The following is a 23028-nucleotide window of genomic DNA, read 5'->3' as shown; positions in this document are numbered from 1 at the left end:
ATGCAATGTGGGATAACTGCCTTACTCTATGAACCAGTGGCCTCTAATTAGCAGTGTGTGTAAAGGATACTTTAAAAAAAATTATTATTCTTTGAAAATCTTTGAATAAATACAATTTACCTTACTCTAAATTTACTAAAAGAATTCATTCTGAAAATTATTTACATGTAGTAATTTAAATATTTACCTTAACATTTTCAACTGTATTTGATACCAGAGAAATAATATCCAAATAGATCTCACCACCAAGTTTTAGAAAGATCACACAATGATCTCTATACATATCTAAGTCGATTAATTTGGTGTTTTCTTTTACTGTGTAAATGGGCTGCCAATTCTCCAAACCACATGAACCAACTGGAGCTTTCATCAGCTATAAAACAAAGAATAGTCTGCATACATATATGAAAAAAATAAAATTTTCCAGCATAGCTTAAGATATTCTGGAGAGAGAACTAGCTTAGATTTTTCTCATCTGAAAATAAAGAAATGGAAATACTCATTTTCATATTTTTCAGAGGAAAATGAACATGCTCTCTTTTGTATATCTTCTTAATAGGTGCAAGTCTATGCTTGCTAAATTTTGAGGAATGAAATAACTATCACAGTAACACATATTTTTCACCATTGGCTTAAGTATCAGTTAGAAATAAAAAAAATCCAGCTGAGCAATGCTGTAATTCTTTCCCACAGTTTTTTCCAAAGCTTCTACACATCTCAGCAGGAAAGATAATAAAAAGATGAAATCGAGGTCATACGGATGTAAGCATTATGGGGAAAAATGATAGAATTTTTGTTTTAGAGACAAGCTGTACAGTAAAAACAAATGTAATGATTACTTTGATAGATTTATCCTAGCCACATATATCTCAAAGTTTGTGTTTTTGCATGAAGAATTTAAATAAAATGATCTTACAAATCAATGTGATAATTGGGCATATTTTAAAAGCATATATAGGAAACACAAACATTAGATCCAAGATTTGACTATGAAACCAACTATAGGTTGTTTTTTCTTGCAAATTAAAATAAGCAAGCCAGTATGGTGTAGTGATTAAATTATTGGATAATGGACTAGGAATGGTTATACATAGTTTCCCTTAAACGTGGAAGCTAGATGGGCGTCTCTGGGCCAGTCTTTGATAACTAACCTGAATCTATTATTCCATCCATCCTGTAGTGGAACAGCAATGAATTGATTTGAGCTGATAATAAATTATTAGAATATATAATGTGGTTGTTTGACTGAACCAAGATTTCTAGTTCCCATACCTTGTACCCCACAGGGTTACCATATGTAGTAGGAATATATAGCTCATTATTTCGATGTTCAACATGATAAATGATATTTTTGGTTCGTTTCTGGACAAGAACAGGAGATTTAAAAGGGTGATGACAGTCTACCAACCATACTTCAGAAGTGGTCTTGCTATTACTATTTATAGTAATAAAATGTTTATCCTTTGTGCGGTAGAGATCTACAAAGTACCTTCAAACAAAGAACACAGAGACAATAAAATAAAATAAGATGTCATGATGTAATAATTCTTTGGATAGCTTATTGCATGGCTCACATTCAATTAAAATACAACATAAGATCTTCTTGCTTAAAATAATATAATAATATAATAAACTTCAGCCTGCTTTGAGATGATGCCCTTCAACTAAGGGCAACATAAGTGACTTCAACTAAGTGCTGATTAGGCATGAAATCCTATGATCTTCGCTACCGGTTTGGTGCGCACTTGCTTGCGGCACTTCTACGCAAGCACAGAGCGTCGGTGATGATGTCTGGGTTGGTGGGTGGAGCCACCCACTGGCACCAATACCAATTCACCCAAATAGGGGGAAACCGGCAGAACATCACCTCTGGTGCTGATAATGTTACCTGGTTTGGATAATGAAACATCTTCAAGAAAACACCCAAGCTCAGAGAGCACCAAGGATTCTTCGTTTAACTCTAAATCTCAAGTATTCTCCTTTATCAGTAAGTCACTTGTTTTGGAGCAGCTCAGAATTTAGTAAGAACCAAGATTTGGTTCCATACATGAGGCAGGATGCACAATTGTTTAGGAGTTTTCAACAAGGATGAAAGCAAATTGTGGAGAAGGGAGGCTTAAAGAATTCTGTGACAGGTCAAAAGATGTAGAACTGCTGGCATTCCTAATCTTAACAGTTATGGAGGTTGTGCTGAAATGATTTAATCTGAGGGAAGATTGGATCTGAAAGAATATTTAAAATGCCTTTCTTCCCTTTAGTTCTTGTTTTTATCCTGATAAATGTAAGCTATAGCTTTTTGTTGTACTTAGCAAGGAAAAATGAGATGAGAGAGAGCAGCTAACTATATCTGACTTACCTTGCGTCACTTTCTGTATACACCAATTCAGAATGCTTTTTATTAAAATCAGACAAGTATACAGTATGACACTGAAGATTCTTTTGGATGGTATAGAACAGAAGCTCATGTGTAGCCCATTCTAGACAAAAAAGAAAGTTTAATTTTTTCTAAGGTATCATGAGGAATTGTATTGAATAAATCCAATATAAAACAATAAATTGGGAATGAACATATGAAAAATTGCATGCATGCACAATTCTAGAGTTAACTACTGATTAAGATTAAGTTTAAAATGAAAAACAATAAGAGACTAATTCAGGGTTTTTCCTCCCAAAACTTCCTTTCCTGCAAAATCACTGTGCAGTAAGTACCACTGTGTAGGATGCGTTTCTTTCTGGACTGCAACTGTCAGTCTTTATATTTCTACAAGTCCCCAAAGAACAGTATTTTATGACTGAAAATAAAAGATACCAATATCTAGCACATCCATTGCAGCTTTTGAGTTGTATGAATTCCACTATTATGATGGCCTATTAACATCTGTGGCATCTCTTGTAACTGTCACAAACTGCTTCCCCCCCCCCATTTAAGCTTTGTAGTAATTGTTACTGCTTATAGTTTTTGTATATGATTTCTCTTTAAAATGCCCTTCCCAATATGTACATATGTTTCAGTTTAGGACATTTTAAATATTTAATAAAGTGGACTGAAATCCAAATATAATAGGACAGTGTGAATGTTGGGTTAGAATTAGGAAGAACAGGGTTTAAATTTCCACTCAGCCATGAAAATTCAGTAGATGACATTAGGCCAGTTGCTACATTTCTATCCAACCCAATTCACAGTGTTGTTATTAATGGCACAAAATTGGAGAGTATATATATATCCTTCAATTCCGGATAGGCAGAATAAAGGTAAAGGTTCCCTTCGCACATATGTGCTGGTCATTCCTGACTCTAGAGGGCGGTGCTCATCTCAGTTTCAAAGCTGAAGAGCCAGTGCTGTCGAAAGACGTTTCTGTGGTCATGTAGCCCGTGTACTAAATGCCGTGGCCATGTGGCCAGCATGACTAAACGCAGGGACATGATGGCTCACAGGGATGCGGTGGCTCAGTGGCTAAGACACTGAGCTTGTTGATCAGAAAGGTTGGCAGTTCGAATCCCTAGTGCCACTTAACAGAGTGAGCTCCTGTTACTTGTCCTAGCTTCTGCCAACCTAGCAGTTCAAAAGCATGTAAAAATGCAAGTAGAAATATAGGAACCATCTTTGATGGGAAGGTAACAGTATTCTGTGCACTTTCGGCGTTTAGTCATGCCGGCAGTATACATATGAGCAAAATAAAAAATAAAAAAAATCCCAAAGTTCATTTGTGTGAATATAGATAAAAGTTATGTTTTATTATACTTACACCCTCCTATACTGATCTTTTGGTAGTTTTTACAGGAATACTTAACATCTTAGCAAATTGAAACGCCAGCGTCTTTTGAAAAATGACATTTTAAGCAAGTTTAATTTGTTTCCATTTGTGGAAGAAGGAAATTTCAACTGCTCTTAATTTCGACATAAAACCAAAGTGTAGGTTTTGTTATATGGAAAGATTCATTAAAACTAGTGAAGTAGGGGGCTGCTTGATATAGAATTATACATATCCAGATTTAGAAATATCTGAGAGTTTCATGAGAAGAATGAAACGAGCTTTGTGACACAAGCTCCTGTTCTTATCTATTCTGAAATCAAGATAAACATACAAAGTGTGGGGAACTTGCATTGGAACACTGTACTTGTTTTCCCATTTACCCTAATTTATATTCTCCACCCAACCTCAGAATATTCGGCAAATCTAAAAATTATGAAACCGTAACCAAGTGGATTTAACATATTGTAACAGACTTACACGTAAGCAAAGAACCAGGTTTAAGGCTGCATTAGCCTAGCACAAGAGATTTATGCGAGAGTTATGCAAATCACTTGGCAAGAGTATAAGAGAAATGCTACTCCAAGAAGAGTTTAGGCAATAACTTCCTCTGAAAGGCTTGATTCAGCACTTCCACACGATTATTTGCCCATGTGTCTAAGATACTTTCACCTAGATGCCCATTCCCTTTTTACTAAATGCTTACCGAAGCTAAATGCATTTGGGATAACACATTCCACTTTTGATATTGGATGTAGTTTCACAATAATACAAGCACATTCTTCAGAGCTGGCACTTTTAATTCCAGTAGCCATATATCCATGATCTGAGGAAATTCGGATTTTGTGGATGAAAGAATTTTCAAATGGTAGCGCTTCTGTGCTAAGTAATGCTTCGTAGTTCTCTTCATCTACAATACATAAAACAGTCATGTTAAAATGGAAGAATTAGTGCAAAGAATCATCAATTTTTCTGCTATCCCACTGAATATGTCTATAGATGTAATATTTTGTGATTAATTTGTATATACAGACCTTGATTGTGCTAAAGTTACTCAAATTCAATGCTATGAATTTATGACTAATTTCTCACTGCTTTAATGGATGTGGATTGATTGATTGAGCCAAGATGATATTGATTCTTAGCAACCACATCAATTTTCTCCATTAATCAACTGTGATGGATGGACCTTAATCACAGTGAAATGGGCAAGACTGTGGTTATATACTTGTTATTTTGAAAATTCTACTTTACATTTTGTGCAAAAAATGAAAACAAAGAAACTGTTTTTGAATGTATTTTATTCCCTAATCACATCCAAATATATTGGCAAAGTCATGGAAGAGATATGACTCCACTTTTTAAAAAGATGGCACAAAATTAATTGGTTATTTTAAGTACATTTTTCCCATGCTATTTATTTTTTAAAAATAAAATAGCCACTAAAATGGTATGTGTGTGGTATATGCTTATATAACTGGCTGGCTGAGGGATTCTGGGAGTTGAAGTGCATACATCTTTTTTTTAAAAACCAATTTTTATTTATTTTTGAACAAAGACAAACAAACATAAAAATAAAAAGGCCATCTTCCATTACAAATTGTAGAAAGTGTGTCAGTTGGTTACAGTATTTCCATGCATCTCTTGGTTTGGTTTGGTTTATTAGATTTATATGCCAGCCTTCTCCCAAGGACTCAGGGCGATGTACAACATTAAAAAGAAAAGTTATATTACGAAAGTTAAAAAGAATTAAATAGAATATCCCAAACAAACCCAATTAGAATTAACAATAACATTTTTTTAAAAAAATCAATTAAAATTAACAATGATCAGGCCGGCTTGCTGGAAAAGCCAACTTTTTAGGGTGCGTCGGAAGGACTGGAGGTCGGGGATTATACGAAGCTCCGGGGCAGCCCATTCCAGAGGGAAGGGGCTCCCACAGAGAAGGCTCTCCTCCTGGGGGTTGCTAGCCGACACTGTCTGGCCGACGGCACCCTGAGGAGGCCAACGCTGTGGGATCGCACTGGACGGTGGGAGGCTACCGGTGGCAGTAGGTGGTCTCGCAGGTATCCTGGGCGTAAGCCATGGAGCGCTTTAAAGGTCATACTTAGTACCTTGAATCGCACCCGGAAGACAACCGGCAACCAGTGCAGGCCGCCTAAAAGGGGTGTAACATGGGAGCACCTAGGTGCCCCCATGATAACCCACACAGCTGCATTCTGGACCAGTTGAAGCCTCTGGGTGCTCTTCAAGGGCAGCCCCATGTAGAGAGCGTTACAGTAGTCCAGGTGAGAAAGGATGAGGGCATTAGTGACTGTGCACAGAGCATCCCGATCCAGGAAGGGACGCAACTGACGTACCAGGTGAACCTGGTAAAAGGCCCCCCTGGTCACGGCCATCAGGTGTTCTTCTAAACTAAGCCGCGTATCCAGGAGGACGCCCAGATTGCGGGCCCTCTCTGAGGGGGCTAAAATTTATCTCCATATCATCAAAGATGGAACAAGATGCACAGCCACTCAGTCTTGGAGAGATTGAGCTTGAGCCTGTTCCTCCCCATCCAGATCCGCACAGCCTCCAGGCATCAGGACATCATGTCGAGGGCATCGTTTGGGTGGTTTGGGGTAGAGATGAAAAGTTGGGTATCATCAGCATATTGATGATACCGTACCCCAAAACCACGGATGATCTCACCCAGTGGTTTCATATATATGTTGAATAGGAGGGGTGAGAGAACCGACCCCTGGGGCACCCCACAAGTGACACGCCTCGGGGTCGATCCCTGCCCTCCAGTCAACACACACTGTGACTGATCTGACAGGTAGGAAGAGAACCACCGTAAAACGGTGCCTCCCACTCCCAACCCCCCAAGTTGTTGCAGTAGGATACCATGGTCGATGGTATCAAAAGCCGCTGAGAGGTCTAATAGGAACAGGACAGAGGAGCAGCCCCTGTCCCAGGCCCACCAGAGATCATCGACCAATGCCATCTCCGTGCTGTATCCGGGCCTGAAACCCGACTGAAACAGATCCAGGTAGACAGCTTCATCCAGGAACTGGGGAAGCTGACGTGCTACCGCACTCTCGACAACCTTCGCTACAAAGCGAAGGTTGGAGACCGGACAATAGTTAGCTAAAGAAGCTGGGTCCAGGGAAGGCTTTTAAGGAGGGGCCTCACCACTGCCTCCTTCAAGGCGGTGGGAAAGAACCCCTCTCTCAACGAAGCGTTGGTAATCGCCTGGAGCCAGCCTCATGTCATCTCCCGGGAAGCCGAGACTAAATCTCTTCCATAGTCATCACCTGCTTTTCATATCAAATTGCACATTTTAAATTCATATGTATTCATATGTATTCATGTAGATTAGGCCTCCTCCAAGTTCCATCTGCCGGTCAGTGTCGACTGGCAACCACGCGGAGGAGAGCCTTCTCGGTAGTAGCTCCGACCCTTTGGAACGATCTCCCCGTGGAGATTCGTACCCTCACCACCCTCCAGACCTTCCGCACAGCCCTTAAAATCTGGCTATCCCGTCAGGCCTGGGGCTAAAGATTGCAACCCACCCGAATGGTATGAATGTTGTGCTTTTTTAATTATGTATTGCTCTCACGTGTTAAATGTTTGTTTCCCCCCCCCCTTGAGTTGTAAGCTGCCCTGAGTCCCCCCAGGGAAAAGGGCGGCATATAAATAAACTTTCATAACTCATGTATATCACAATTATTATATCTCTACCTTAATTTGACTATAATTGTTTTTACATCCTTTTATATATAATATTCAAAATCTAGAATAGGATTATGATAACATTCTATTAAATCATCCTAAAATCATCCAATCACAATACATCTTTATAACATATTCTAGATAAAGCTTTTAAACCTCCTCTCATATTCTCCATGTGTTGTTTATATAAAATTTCATGTTATCAAACTAATATATCTATATGTATTGTTATCATTAATAATCATTATTTAACTATAGCTATTGTCACTTCATTTTATACATACTACTAGTAAACTAAATTTAGCTTAGTTTTTATTATACATTTTCATTGCATCAACCTGTATCTTTCCAGTAATAGTGCAGTCTTATATCTCCTGCCATTTGTAGCATTAATATTCTAGTTACTTTCTTAATAAATCTTGTGTGAACCTCTCTTTGCAACATGTTGTTTCTTTTGTATCTCATAAAAGCTCAAAACCCAGCATCTGCTCTTTCCATCAGCTTATCTTTGGTTATCATTGGTGCTTCTGTCAAGATTTCTCTCCTTATCTCTGTCAATTTTTCTCTATTTTCTTCTTCTGTGCTTTGAAGTCTTGGGTAGAATTCCAATCCATCTATCTCCCCTTTCCATATTTCGCTCTTGCCATTACCAACCACACTTACTTTTTTGTCAGTATCCACAGATTTCTTATCTCTTTGCTCATTTTTTTTCTTCCATTTTTTGAACTCTGTCCTCCACATTCTTCATTTGATAAACATTCTCAGTTTTTCCATCAAATTTTTCTGTTTTGTATTCCATATTCTCCAATCTCTTTTCAATTCTCTCTTTCACAACTAATAGATTTTGAATTTCAAACATAATCATTTGCAATGTTACAGTTTTTTTCCTGCTGCGCCATTGTTCCAATTTTGCAGGCACTGCCACCATAGGATTTAAGGTTATTTTAATAAACTTCAAACAGGTTCATTTATTATCTTTCAAGTCAAAATTGTGTCTTCCCTCCAATAACTAGTGATAGAAATCCCAAAAAGCACCTGTATAAACAACGTTATACAGGTGCTCTTCTTACTATCACTCTCAGTAAACAAACTGAAAGAACCTTGAATCTCAAGTGATCAAAGAGAAAGAAGAAAAAAACAATGTATCCAGCCTCCAGCCTCTAAGTGGCAGTGTAACTGCTTTTCCTCCTGTTGTTACAACCTTCTTTATAATCCTTATTATCTTCTTTATATTCCAAGTTTAAGAAAGAAAAAAACCTTAAATGAAGATCAAAAACAATCCAATCAATAATTATAAAAAAAGAAGGAAAATTTTAATCCATAGGTGTAAGCAAAAGTGAAAAAAGAAGAAGAAAAAATTAACCCATTCAGTTTAAAAAATAGGGAGCTTTTGCAAAAATTCCATCCATGAAAAAAAAAAATAGAAACAGGATAACACACTAAGTTTAATGTAGATTAATTTCACTGCTTACAGTCTTCTATCTTCAATTTTAATTTAACTTAATTTTTTTTGGGGGGGGTAGTCTTTTTCTAATAATAAAATTTCCTCACCAATTCAGCACACATTCTCTTTTCATTTTCTTCCCGTTCCGGAGCTGTTCCAACTTCAGCAGCTTCATTAGCTGTGTTTCTGTCGCCGGAAAAAAAGGCTATTCCTGGATCTTTCAGGGACTTTGCAGTGTCCCTGAGATCAGCAGGATGTGCCCTTCTCAATCACCGTCTCTGCGGGACGGTTTAGGTCCGAATGGACCGTCCAGCGGCAAAAATATCGATTGTGATCTCGGAGCACCAAGATCGCACGTCGTGCTGTCATGCCGTCAGCTCCTTTCCAAAGTGCACACATCTTAAAGTTGCAAAGTATTGTTCTATATATTATTCTATAATTTATGTGCTGCACAATTTCCAAATTGCTAAATAAAATTACAAATCTAGAAGACATAATTACTTTATTGCATGGACATTTATGTTTACTTTTAAAAAGCTACTTTGCGTGAAATTTATCCCTTAAAAACATTCTCTTGTGAATGGAGTTTGATTCCTGGAGTTAAAAATCTCTTACGCCTAAAGCAAGGTCATAAACCTTGTAGTATGAGACTTAAGATATGTGACCTCCTACTCAAGCTTCTCTCTGATTATTTGTGGTCCTAACCAATTTTGCTGAGAATAACATATTTTTCCTGCCTAATGTAACACACTGTTTTCATAAGACCTTATTAAAAGTTTCTTTTAATTTATTAAAGCTATATATGCAGTGACTAAAAAATAAATAAATTTAGTAATATAATAATCATACCTACTTCTCCTAGCTTTGAACGAAATATGCAGCCATTTTCTTCAAAGTAAATATAGTCTCCAAACTTAATCTGTTTAACATTAACATAAAGATGGATCCATTACAAAGCATTTAGAATTATGACATTATCTGTAATTACATTTTGTCAAATTTCCTGTATAATAAACTGAACTTTTTTGAAGTCCATGGAATTGGTATATAATTAGAAAAAATATATGCTCCTTTATATTCCTCATGTAACATAAAAACTGTAAGATTTAGCATTGTCTCCAAGGTGTCTTCCAGATGTACTAGGATTACAAGTCTCAGAATCCTCAATTTCTGCCAGGCAAGTATTCTAGTAAATGCAGAATTAGAATCATAGAATTATAGGGTTGGAAAGGACCTTGGAGTCCTATTAGATTTATAACTTGTTTATTCAGACACTCTCATGGTCCTTCCTCCCATTATTCCCTACAAGAACAATCATATAAAAAAGATGTGGCGCCGAGGTGGCGCAGTGATTAAATGCAGCTCTGCAGGCTACTTCAGCTGACTGCAGTTCTGCTGTTCAAATCTCAGCGGCTCAGGGTTGACTCAGCCTTCCATCCTTCCGAGGTGGGTAAAATGAGGACCTGGATTGTTGTTGGGGGCAATATGCTGACTCTGTAAACTGCTTAGAGAGGGCTGAAAGCCCTATGAAGCGGTATATAAGTCTAACTGCTATTGCTATATTTGCTTTCCTATGCAGGTGTTTAGAAAAATGTAGGTGTTTAGAACAATATTCAGAACTTGGCAGAAACAAATGGAATATAAATGTACAGTATAATAATGAAATGTCTTAAAAACCAAATAAGCAAAAAAAAAACCCTCTCCTAGTGAAATTCAAGCCATTAACTTCAATAAATGTAAATGGATATTCAAATTCTGGAATGATAAGTATAATCTTTATTGTCATTGTACTTAAATACAACAAAATTGGTTGCTCATGATGGATACATCGCAAAATGGTTTTATTTTGATGAAAAAATCTTTGTCACATTGGTTTTAAATCCTGGTTTGAAGAAATCCCAATTTCATTTTTCCAATGTATTCAGTGGATACACCAATGAAAATTATTCTTCTTCAGTCTCTCAATGTGTAGAATTGGGCTAATAATAATAATACGTTATAGATGTATGGTGGGGATAATATGGAAGCAATGCACATAAATTATTTTGAATGTTTAAATGAGCTATGTATATGTGGACACTAATAAGACAAGTGTTATCATAGAGACCTCTTTAAATAATTTTCAAAATATTATTTGAATCAGTATCATAAGCAAACTAGCAACTTTTATAATACTTACCATCAGTCTATTTAGAACTGATGAATGGCTGTCATAGTATTTTTCCAATTTTTGTTTAATCCTCTCTCTCAAATCTATGTAGTTTGCTGAACAAACTTTCCAGTTCTTTTGCTCTGCTTTCAGAAGATTCTAGGAAAAGATATGAAATACTAAATGTTAATAAGCAGGATTTATTTTACAGTATACAATTTGATATTATAAACCAACTAAAATACCCTTAATAATTTTGTATATACTATTTCAGAAAATTAAGTTAATAATCAGATATGTTGCAAAGCTATGGGAACTGTTTTTTAAATTGAATGAGTCTTCTTTATCAGTAATATGACTATTTCCTCTGAATTGCAAATAGCAGATTTGTTTTTTTTTTTTTTAGTTTAGTTTTATTTGTCATTTATAGGCCGCCCTTTTCCCTGAGGGGACTCAGGGCGGCTTATAATTCGTGGGAAGGAGTGCAAGACAAAACATAAAATATGTGAATAAAATAAAATAAAACAGTAAAACACAACATTCATTCAGCATTCGGGTTAGGCGGAGTAGGATCTTATCCCCAGGCCTGACGGGATAGCCAGATCTTAAGGGCTGTGCGGAAGGTCTGGACGGTGGTGAGGGTACGAATCTCCACGGGGAGATCGTTCCAAAGGGTCGGAGCTGCTACTGAGAAGGCTCTCCTCCGCGTAGTCGCCAGTCGGCACTGACTGGCGGATGGAATTCGGAGGAGGCCCAATCTGTGCGATCTGATGGGACGGAGGGAGGTAATCGGCAGAAGGCGGTCTCTCAAGTACTCAGATCCACTACCATGGAGGGCTTTATAGGTGGTAAGTAGCACCTTGAAGCGCACCCGGAGATCAACAGGTAGCCAGCGCAGCTCGCGGAGGATAGGTGTTATGTGGGCGAACCATGGTGCGCCCACAATCACTCGCGCGGCCGCATTGGAGAGGTGTTCACAATCACTCGCGCGGCCGATTTGGAGAGGTGTTCTACTTTTTCTTAATTCTGAAAGAATTAATCCTTCTCTTCCTATGATCTCAATGCTGTCTAGAGCTACCACTGACTGCTATTGATAACGCAAGAATGTGAATATGAATTGTGTTAGCAAAGTCAATGTTTAATTTGTTTCTAAAATTAAAGACTTTCTCCATTTTTCCACACAGATAGCCTCGCAATATGAGAGCTAAATAGGTACTCAATTTATTTGCTCATGGCAAGGCACTCTATCCATTAAGAATTTGAACTATGGACAATTTATAACATTTCAATACTTGTATACAAATTCAAGGACCAATCAATTGGGTTGAAGGTAAAGTAAATGCAATGTGTATAATGATATCATTTGCAGATGCTAGTAATGCATAATGTTATAATCTGCAAATTCAATTTGGTCCAAGAGGCTTATCTATTCTTCTATTATTCTGATACACTGCTAAATGGTAAGACTTAATCTATATTTGAAAAAATAATAAATTATAAATTATAAATGTAAGGAAATTATGGCAAAAATCTATTAACTACTATATAGCTGAAAAGATCTTAGCAATGTTAAACAATTGTTTAACATTAGCATTGCTACTGTATTTGTTTGTTTGTATTCCACCTTTATTATTGTTATAAATAATTTAAGATGGTGAACATATCCAGCACACATTCATCCTCCTAGTTCCAATTATCAGTCTCTTCTTGATCTAATATAAAATTTAAATTGGATTAGTCCGACTTAATACAATACAATACAATACAATAGCAGAGTTGGAAGGGTCCTTGGAAGTCTTCTAGTCCAACCCCCTGACTAGGCAGGAAAACCTATACCGTTTCAGACAAATGGCTATCCAACATCGTCTTAAAGACTTCCAGTGTTGGGGCATTCACAACTTCTGGAGACAAGCTGTTCCACTGATTAATCCCATGCGTTTTATTTCTATAAACTCTATAAAAGATGGAAACTTTAGAGATCCCTTTTGATAGTCCCCCAGTTTTTAATTCAACATTTTCATTCTATCAACACAAAATGTAGCTATTTGAATTAAATTTCTCACTACAGAATTTAGAAATTGTCTTTGGCAGAAATGAAAAAAATATCTCTATTGCACTGTATGTTGCTGGATTTCCAGTGAATAAACATTTTTTTAAAAAAAATGCTGGAATAGCAGAACCCAGTGTTATTTTATTTTTAAAATTTCTATCTTGTCCAACTCATTGTCCAATTACAATTGAATAGCAACAGCAATAGCACTTAGAACTTATATACCACTTTCCAGCCCTCTCTAAGTAGTTTACAGAGTCAGCATATTGCCCCCAACAATCTGGGTCCTCTTTTTACTGACTTCAGAAGGATGGAAGGCTGAGTCAAACTTAATTGAGCCTGGTGAGATTTGAACTCCCAAACTGCAGGCAGCCGGCAGAAGTAGCCTGCCATATTGCACTCTAACCACTACACCACCGTGAATCCAGAACAGAAGCCCAAAAAGTATGTATCATGGTCTTACAAGCATATTTGAAAATTTATTTTCTGCCTTAACTATTTTAGCGAGTCATTGACACAAGGAAAAAGGCAGTTTTAATTGTGTAAGGGTCAAGATTTATTGGCCTGAATTATTCATTCAAATAGCTTACCTTGCAAGCAAAAAACCTCCATGACTGAATGCTTCCCTGGGAATAAGGAACAATGCATACATTTCTAAAACATGTTGTAAAGAAAAATACCTGTTGCTTTGTTTGACTACAAAATCTTACAGATGAAGTGGACAAGCATTTAAAGTGGTTCATGAGGTGGCCAATACTGCCTTTCAAAAAAGAAGGAAAATATTTAATGCCTGAATACATGATGACAAAATATTCATCTTGCTTGATTCTTCATTCTTATTTTGAGAACTGTTAAAATCCAAAGTAATAACAAATCCAAGTAAATTAGTCGCAGCCAACAGATGTTTCACTTTCAAATGAATACAATCTTCAATTCTACTGGTTCAGACCTAGAGGAGAAAAAAAGAAATTATATTTTTAATGGAAGAGAAATTATAAACAAAGCTGAGACTTTTTAACTTTACTGGTTTCTAAAAACAATACTGGCATTAAAAAACACACTAAAAGAATACTTCATATTTTCAAAAGATATTGCCATGTCCAAGTCTCTGCTTATTGCCTGGAGAAATCCTTGCAGTTTTCTTGGCAAAATTGTCATTATGTTCTTTCTAGGACTGAGAAAACAACTGGCTCAAGGTCACATAGCTAGTTTTGACCTTAAGGCGGGACTACAACTCAGATTCCTGGTTTCTAGCCTCTAACCACTGCATCAAATTGGCTCTTCATTCCATTTGTCAAAAGATAGGTCACTATTTCACAACCAAGAACCCCAATATAATTTTACTGAATCTCCTTAAGGATGGCAGAAGATTTATAGCAAGAATTTAAGGAGTACATGCCAAGTGCTTTATTTGCTACAAGAACCTCACAGGTTTAAGGAATTAACTGACCCAATATTTCCAATACTGTAATCTCACAATTGTACCAGTGAGAAAGAATGATGCAGGTCATCAATGGCTAGACTGATTCTTTATATCAATTTTTAAACTTTATATAATTGTTACAATAATATCCGTTCTACAATATTCACAACACAGGTACTCATTCCTCTATCTTTAATCTGATTATTAAAATGTCCACAATCCATATTTCCAGCTTTTGATTCTTGTTTCTTGTTTTCAAATTGAGATCTGCAGTTCAGTTTTATATACTTTTGCTATCTTTCCCTGAGTCTTTAGATCCTTCTTGTACCACTTTTGGCTAAGGCATAGTTAAAATTAAATGGCAATCATGGTATCCCTAAGGTAACAGGCATTCCACCTGGGGGTTGGAAATATATATATATAAATATCAACATGTTTTAAAGGCCCACACCTTTTAAAATATTTGTGAAGAATTTTGCTGCCCTGTCCCAGGGTTGGCTCACACACACACAGAGAGAGAGAGAGAGAGAGAGAGACAGAGACAGACAGAGACAGACAGACAGAGACAGACAGACAGACGGATGCAGACAGATGGATGCAGACAGACGGATGCAATGCAAGTCTTTACTTTGGTTGAGCAGTTATAGCAGTGGCTGGATGGTTATATCTTAAGAAACACACCCATGCAGTCTTCAACAGTACTAAATCCCTTAAACAGTTACAGACAAGATCCCAGTAAGCAAAGTGCAGTGCCGCAAACAGACGCACTGTCAGAACACAGTACAGAAATAGAATCATTGAAGGTGATCAACTGGTCCATATTCAAAAGCACAGATTTTTTTTACAGACAATAGTTCAGGGCACAATAGACAGAGGTCTGGTAAATGGAGTGGTTGTTCTCAACAAAGAATTGCTATCTAGTGATGGCTCTAAAATGAAAGCAGTCACTGGTGAGTGCACGTCTTGGAAGGAGCTGTGCAGACTTTCTCTGTTCTTCTCTTCATTCAACCTTACATATCTTAGTATGGGGAGGAGGTCCTAGATCAGACACATCATCTTCTACCATTTCTGACTGCTACATAGGGCTTTTTGTTTAACCTTTGTGATATTAGTCTGTCTCTTGAGGAAAAGCTATACTACCTGCCCATGGGATTACATTATAGAAACTATTTAAAAAAACTTTTCAATTTCAAAAATATATTGTTGAATCCCTATCTCTCTCACACACCAGGATTAGGAGGAGGACACCAAGTGAGGCACTCCCTCTTAGAATATAATGCTATGTGGGAATGACCTTGGAAGACAGGAACAAGAGCCACAGCCATGACAACAATCTAATGTGATTTGAATGCAAAAGAGGTGGGGTGGTGAAAGTATCTTAGAAGGGACACTGTTTTTCAGAAGAGTAAAAATGAGGGACAGGAGGTCTGCATTTCAGACTTATAAGATTCTGTTAATGTAATCTTACCATAAAGATACAGGTTGGGATTCTAGATCTGCTTCTTGTTGTGGTTAATTTTCAAGGCTGATAAAAAGGTGTATAATGATAGCAAATACCTGCCATCATCCCAAATCAAAAGGTGAGCCAAGGTGTGAGAAGATGTCCTAGAAATCCACTTCCTCTATGATTCTCCCATTGCCAAAATGTGAATGGCCCTGAAATTTAACAAGCATTGACTATACAGGGATATGCTTGCAGTAGCCACCAGGTGGCCAATAATAGCGGTATAGGACCTCACTTCAAGTCTTACCTTGATTTGTGGCATACTGACCACTCGGCACACTTGTGACAACAATTCACTTCTGAAATAGACCACGGAAAGTTGAATAGAACCTGCTTCTGCATCAGGCTGGGGATGGGCTGAGGATGTCACACCCTAACGCAATGTTCTGCTTTAATGTCCTGGACCAATGTTACTGGAACATCTTCAACTTTGACAAAGATGTGTACATAAATACACAAAGTCAATCAGAGGGATAATAATCAATGTAAAGGTTCATGTGCATAAATATATACATTATACACACACACATCTATATCTATATTATTTATTTTTTGCCACTCATCTCGTCTAGAAGTTATTCTGGGTGGCTTATTAAAGCCAATAAAACATTGAAGCAATAAATACTCTGAATAATAACAATAATTTACAATTAAAAAGATGGGAAGGAAGGGAATAGAATGCAAATGGGAGAGAGGTGGGGTCTCGTCTTAATCCGTCAACCACCTCCAGCGTGATGCACCCTCATTGGGGCTGCAGGCCAATTGGTAGAGCCAAATCTTCAGGCTTTTATGGAAATTCAGATCTCAAGGCAGGAGCCACAGAAGAAAAGATGGAAACTTTAGCGATTTCCTGGATGCACCAGCTGAAATTCCTTGACCGATGGGGTCTATAGCATGCCCTGTCTGCTGGCATGAGTGGGCAGAACAATCCCATTGGGTGTGATGGTTGCTCAGATAGCTTGGCCCATGCCGTGAAGGGAAGCAAACCATCTACAAGTGCAGCTTGCAGAACAGCAGTGTAACATGGGCCACCCTAGGGACTCCAAGAACTGGCTGCACTACCACATTTTGCATCTGTTAGGCTACGAGAGAATGACTGGTCCAAAATCACACAGCCAGCTGTCACGCGTAAGGCAGGACTAGAACTCACCATTCCCTACTTTCTAGGCAAGCACGTTAACCACTGCACAAAACTGGTTGCGATAGGGGGCTCTTTAGTACATGTATGTACAAATAAATACTAATCCAACAAATTGCAAAAAAAAAATGCCTTTCCATTCTATAAAATCAATAATATAATGGATTTGAGGATTTAGTCAGAATCTCAAGGAAAAAGGCATTTCATAAGATAGCAGGCAATGATCTGGCTAATAACCTAGGATTGCATGTCTATGGAGATTCTCAGTCATTCAGGTCATGGTTGTCCCAAAGGTGCTTTTTCAAGATGCAACTGGACTTTCTGGTTTTTCTTTGAAGACGTTTCGCTTCTCATCCAAGAAGCTTCTTCAGCTTTCAAAGAAAAACCAGAAAGTCCAGTTACCTCTTGAAAAAGCACCTTTGGGACTAATGTTGCATGCTTATTCAAAGTTAAGTCTAGAGGAATTTAGTGGGCTCTAGTAGGTATCCCTTACTATAGCAGGTAATTGTGCAGTACAGCACTTTAGAATTGCATTCTTAGTCTCAACTTTTTTGCCCTTACAAATCATTTTGTGCTTTATCACAACATTTTAATTCGTACATACCGGGGGATATCGAGCCTTCTTTTGGCTTGATTTCTCGCTTCAAACTGTTTTAAAACAAAGCAGCAGTTATCTCCAGTCACTGGAACATATTAACCAAACCAATAGGAATATTACGACCAACTTTTTACCTTTTCATCACTCTGTAAGGAGGAATTTAACAATCCAGAATGAAACATGAATCTCAGGGACGGCGACAACCAATTTACTGTTGATCATAGACAAGCAGCAACAGAAAAGGCGCACAACGATGACTTATTAAACCGGCGACTGAAACCTTCATCCGCGTACACCGCAGTGCTTGCCCACAATCAAGATGGCAGGCGGCGGCGGTTTTCCGGAGTTTTCGCTTTGCCCTTTATCAACATGGCGATTTCCTGTGCCCGCAAATAAAATGCGGAATCTCCATTTTGGTCTGGGGCGCTGAAACGCCGCCTTTGATTCGCCAAGGTCTGAAATTGAATTGTGGTTTTTTGTTTGTTTGTTTGTTTTAAACGTTAAAAAAAGTCATGTTAAAAATCGGGCAATGTTTTCCTCTACCGTGGCAATAAAAGAGACGACCTTAACTCTTCGCTGCGAGAAATAACCCTTCAGTAACTGCATTCTTTCTCCGGAGCCGGGCTACTGTCAAACGTCCGCTTCCTTGCCCGCATCAAAGATGATTCCGTCCTCTTCTCGTGCTCCTTCTTGCTCAATGGGAGGCTTTAGAAACTCTTGCTGAATAAGGTTCGGGCAAAAGCTTCCCAGCCCTGAGGGCTGTTTCTTGTACCTGGGTCGCTACTTTCTGGGGAAGCGACCGGTCCCCGAGTAAGTTTAGGGCTACTCTTTTTGGACTCCCCCCCCCCCGCTTTCATTTCACGATTTATTTTTTAGCGGGCTCGTTCAAGTTTTGAGTTAGGAGGAGAGGGAGAAGGGACAACTGGCATTAGCATGGCTGCAGAACCCTCCCCGAGCGCTTCTCCTGCTCCAGCTGACAGGGCTCAGGCAGAAAACCAAGAGGGAGACGCCGGGGAAAGGAGCAAGCAGGCAACCGCCAAAGCCCGCTGGACACTTCTCAGACAGGTATGAAAAGTCAATGGCCGCTTGTCGTCCCCGCCCCCGTCCCCGTCCCCCCACGGGAACCCTGCTGCATCCCCTGCCCTTTCTCTAGCATTGCAGATGCGCAATGATTTCGCTCCGCTTCCTTTGCATATAAGTTATTGCTGCCTCTCGTTTCACTGATGAGGCGGTAAAGTTGATCTCGAATGACGCCCTCAACAGCTTTCTTGCAAACTAATAACTGGCCGCCAGGGCAAAGGGCAGAACCGGCGATTCTCTTGCAGCTCTCACATCTTTTCAGGGAGATCCTGGCAGTCTGCGTTATTCTTTTTATAATATGAGAAGCAAGCCCCTAGGGAAACGGGTCTGACTGACAGATAAACTGGACCTATTCTGCTTCGGTTCTGAATGTCAGGGGATTTCCTGCTCTGAAACTTGCTATCACACCTGCTTTTGAGAATGAAAGGGCTTAACTTTGAGTTTGAAATGATAGTAACAATAATAGAATGGCTGTGGCAAAAGAAAGCAAAGGTAGTAGCAATAGTAATAGATGCCTTGGGTGCATTTCCAAAACATCTGGAGCACCACTTGAACACCTTCGACATTGACAAAATCACCAACAGTCAATTGCAAAAGGCAGCTTTACTTGGAACAGCTGCGACAATACCTGTGACATCTGCCAATTTCAGTTCCTAGGGAAAGACTTGATAGATGGATAAAAAACACCAAATCCAGTCTAAACATCTGTCTGATTGTGTAACAGACATAATAATATATTATCATAGTGCAACACACAACAGTGTTTTGTGCAATAGTGTCGTGCAAAGAATGGAAAGTTATTGTATGTTTGTGTACCTGTTCTGTGACGCAAATACTGGTCAGTGTAATAGCTGATTCTCATCCTGTAGTTTATTTAATACAATACAATAGCAGAATTGGAAGGGACCTTGGAGGTTTTCTAGTCCAACCACCTGCCTAGGCAGGAAACCCTATACCGTTCCAGACAAATGGCTATCCAACATCTTCTTAAAGACTTCCAGTGTTGGGGCATTCACAACTTCTGGAGGCAAGTGTTCCACTGATTGATTATTCTAACTGTCAGGAAATTTCTCCTCACTTCTAAGTTGCTTCTCTCCTTGATTAGTTTCCACCCATTGCTTCTTGTTCTACCCTCAGGTGCCTTGGAGAATAGTTTGACTCCCTCTTCTTTGTGGCAACCCCTGAGATATTGGAACACTGCTATCACGTCTCCCCTAGTCCTTCTTTTCATTAAACTAGACATACCCAGTTCCTGCAACCGTTCTCATATGTTTTAGTCTCCAGTCCCCTAATCATCTTTGTTGCTCTTCTCTGCACTCTTTCTAGTGTCTCCACATCTTTTCTACATCTTGGCGACCAAAACTGAATGCAGTATTCCAAGTGTGGCCTTACCAAGGCATTATAAAGTGGTATTAACACTTCATGTGATCTTGATTCTATCCCTCTGTTTATGTAGCCTAGAACTGTGTTGGCTTTTTTGGCAGCTGCTGCACACTGCTGGCTCATATTTAAATGATTGTCCACTAGGACTCCAAGATCCCTCTCACAGTTACTACTATTGAACAAGATACCACCTATACTGTACCTGTGTATTTCATTTTTTTTTGCCTAAATGTAGAACCTTACTCTTTTCACCATTAAATTTCATTTTATTAGATAGTGCCCAATGTTCAAGTTTGTCAAGACCCTTCTGTATCTTAAGCCTGTGTTCTGGAGTGTTGACTATTCCTGCCAGCTTGGTGTCATCTGCAAATTTGATGAGTTCCCCATTTATTCCCTCATCCAAATCATTGATGAAGATGTTGAAGAATACTGAGCCTAAAACAGAGCCTTGGGGTACTCCATTGCATACTTCCTTCCATGTAGATGCAGTTCCATTAAGGACTACCTGTTGAGTGCGGTTGGTCAGCCAGTTATGAATCTATCTGGTGGTGATGCTGTCCAACCCACATTTTTCTACTTTATCTAGTAGTAGGTTATGGTCTACCTTATCAAATGCCTTACTGAAGTCCAAGTAAACTATATCGATGGCATTCCTCTGGTCCACTAATTTTGTCACTTTGTCAAAGACGATATAGTTCAGTGGTTCTGAGATCTCATCTGCCAGTTCCTTCAGAACCCTGGGATGTAATCCATCCGGTCCTGGTGATTTGAACTTGTCTAGGGTAGACAGGTGCTCACTTACCATTTTCTTCCCTATTTCAATTTGTGTTTCTAATCTGATTTTTGTGGTGCTGTTTTTGATAGACTGGACTGTTTTATTCCTTTGTGTAAAGACAGATGCAAAAAAATGAGTTAAATAGTTCTGCTTTCTCCCTGTTGCTTGTTACCTTCTTGCCACTTTCTCCCAGCAATGGACCAATTGTTTCCTTAACCTTTTTTCTTCTTTTTAAAATGTTGGAAGAAGCTTTTTTTGGTTATTTTTTACTTTTGTGGCAAGCCTTTCTTCATTGTGAGCCTTTGCTTTCCTTACTTCATCTTTACAGACTCAGGCTATTTGCTGATATTCTGCCTTAGTTATGTCCCCTTCTTTCCACGTTTTATACTTAACTTTTTTGTCTTTCGATTTGTCAGAGAGTTCTTTATGCAGCCATGCTTTTTTAGAATATTTTTTCATCCTGTTTTTATTCCTTTTATAAGTAGCTCAAGGGTACAAATATATTTGACAACAACTCTCTGTGGTAGGTTGAGCTGAGAGAAAATGAGTAGCCAAAGTCACACACTTACTTTCATATTTAAGATGGAAATAAAACTCATGGTTTCTTGGTTTCTAGGCCAGCACCTTAACCATTCACTAAACTGGTGCTTTCCTTTCTTCTTGCCAGATGTTGTTCCCTGTTGTAAGGCATACTATAATATATGGAGCAGCACTCACTTGTAGAATGTTGTACGAAAATGTAAGTTGTAAATAGCTATAGAACAGATTGGACAACTGTTTCTCTGATATAGGGTTTCCAGCTTGAGCAGAGGCTTGGACTAGAAGACTTCCAAGGTCTCTTCTAACTCTGTTATTCTGTTACCAATATGTACTGTATGTTTCAAACAGACCATGAAAGACATCGTCTAACAAAACAAGTATCACATCGCTCCTCAAAAGAAATGGGAAATGATACAGATTCTGGAAAATCCAGTTATTCTCTCTTTAACAAACATAGTTCAACACATTTTCAAACTAATGTTAACTCGGTGTTTTACAGTATGTTTTTAAGTTTATTAAAACATTGACAATGGTTATTTTGTTGCAGTTTCCTTAACTTGAGACATGATGTTTTTCATTATAGGTTTTGAAGCAAAAGCCCTTGGAGAATGCCAACCTTCAGCAAATATCAGTAAGACGATTTGCTTCATTTGGTCTCTTCTCAATAACTGAGGACAGTAATATGACAGAAGATGACTCAAGGTTGTGGGTTCAGTACAAAAGTAACTATTATCCTGACTATATTATATCATTAAGGTAAATATTCCAGTTCTGCAAATATTTTCTATGTCTGCATATTATTTATTTTCCTTTTTTTAGTTTTTACTTAATGACAAAATGAAATTATTTCAGCCAAGGCTGGACTCAAAACTCTATCATCAGTTAAATTTTTAAGTTGAATTGGACTTTCATTTACACTGCCTATTTCTAGATTAAATTTTCTGTTACCCTAACAGTTTGAAGTCTATCAGTTTGAAGTAAACTAAATCCAATCCATTTGATTTCCATTGACTCTTATCTAACTCTAACCAAGTGAATACCCATTAGCTGAGACGATCCCTGTGCATAGGCCTTTAGCAATCAATAAGTGAACCTTCACATGTGGTCGTGCCTGACAATAACACATGGTAACCTATTGTATCTGCCTACTTTTTCTTTATAAACATCTTGTAATTTTTGTGATCTTTTCAATAATGTCACAGTACTGTTTATAACTGTTGATAAACTTCATTTAGTGTTTCAAAATTACCAGGGTAGGGTAGGATAAAAATATAAGTTTATATTTAAAAATACAAAGGTAAAGTAGCTTTGCATAGTGAACTGTAAGAGAAAGTTGCAGAGGAAGAAAGGAAAACTTTTTTTTCTAACATAAAGCAGCCATTAGGTTATTATTACAGTATTAATATAAATGCATAATATAAGTCCAAAGGAGTTGACTAATTCTGTAATTTGTATACAGAGTCCTATCTTCATAGTAA

At 38.1% G+C, this 23028-nt stretch overlaps 2 protein-coding genes across 10 annotated transcripts in view; one reads left to right on the top strand and one right to left on the bottom strand.

The window, feature by feature from the left end:
* PREPL (prolyl endopeptidase like) overlaps positions 1-18100 on the bottom strand; it is a 31484-nt gene extending 13384 nt beyond the window's left edge. For 2 of the 6 annotated variants that reach the window (XR_015696939.1, XM_087717705.1), the window contains exons 1-10: positions 17907-18100; positions 17779-17822; positions 16284-16464; positions 13700-14058; positions 11090-11218; positions 9760-9829; positions 4459-4662; positions 2357-2477; positions 1273-1489; positions 188-373 (exon numbers count right to left, since the gene is read on the bottom strand). Coding sequence is in view for 5 of the 6 variants with exons in the window: in XM_087717705.1 (XP_087573831.1) it covers positions 188-373; positions 1273-1489; positions 2357-2477; positions 4459-4662; positions 9760-9829; positions 11090-11218; positions 13700-13909 (1137 nt within the window). In the remaining variant the exon portion in view is untranslated. The remainder of the gene's footprint in view (positions 1-187; positions 374-1272; positions 1490-2356; positions 2478-4458; positions 4663-9759; positions 9830-11089; positions 11219-13699; positions 14059-16283; positions 16465-17778; positions 17823-17906) is intronic. The other 4 variants (XM_087717706.1, XM_087717702.1, XM_087717704.1 and 1 more) reach the window with 4 other exon arrangements.
* Positions 18101-18256: 156 nt separating this feature from the next.
* The window catches only part of CAMKMT (calmodulin-lysine N-methyltransferase), a 341744-nt gene continuing 336972 nt past the window's right edge, over positions 18257-23028 (top strand). For 2 of the 4 annotated variants that reach the window (XR_015696938.1, XM_014052934.2), the window contains exons 1-2: positions 18257-18837; positions 22134-22306. Coding sequence is in view for 3 of the 4 variants with exons in the window: in XM_014052934.2 (XP_013908409.2) it covers positions 18706-18837; positions 22134-22306 (305 nt within the window). In the remaining variant the exon portion in view is untranslated. The remainder of the gene's footprint in view (positions 18838-22133; positions 22307-23028) is intronic. The other 2 variants (XM_014052933.2, XM_087717701.1) reach the window with 2 other exon arrangements.

This window comes from Thamnophis sirtalis, unplaced genomic scaffold, assembly GCF_051295495.1.
Source record: "Thamnophis sirtalis isolate CommonGarterSnake01/CBP01778 unplaced genomic scaffold, rThaSir2_p1.2 scaffold_6, whole genome shotgun sequence".
Classification (NCBI taxonomy): Eukaryota; Metazoa; Chordata; class Lepidosauria; order Squamata; family Natricidae; genus Thamnophis; species Thamnophis sirtalis.
The sequence above is the reverse complement of the archived record's forward strand: the minus strand, read 5'-3'. Positions and strand labels throughout refer to the sequence as shown.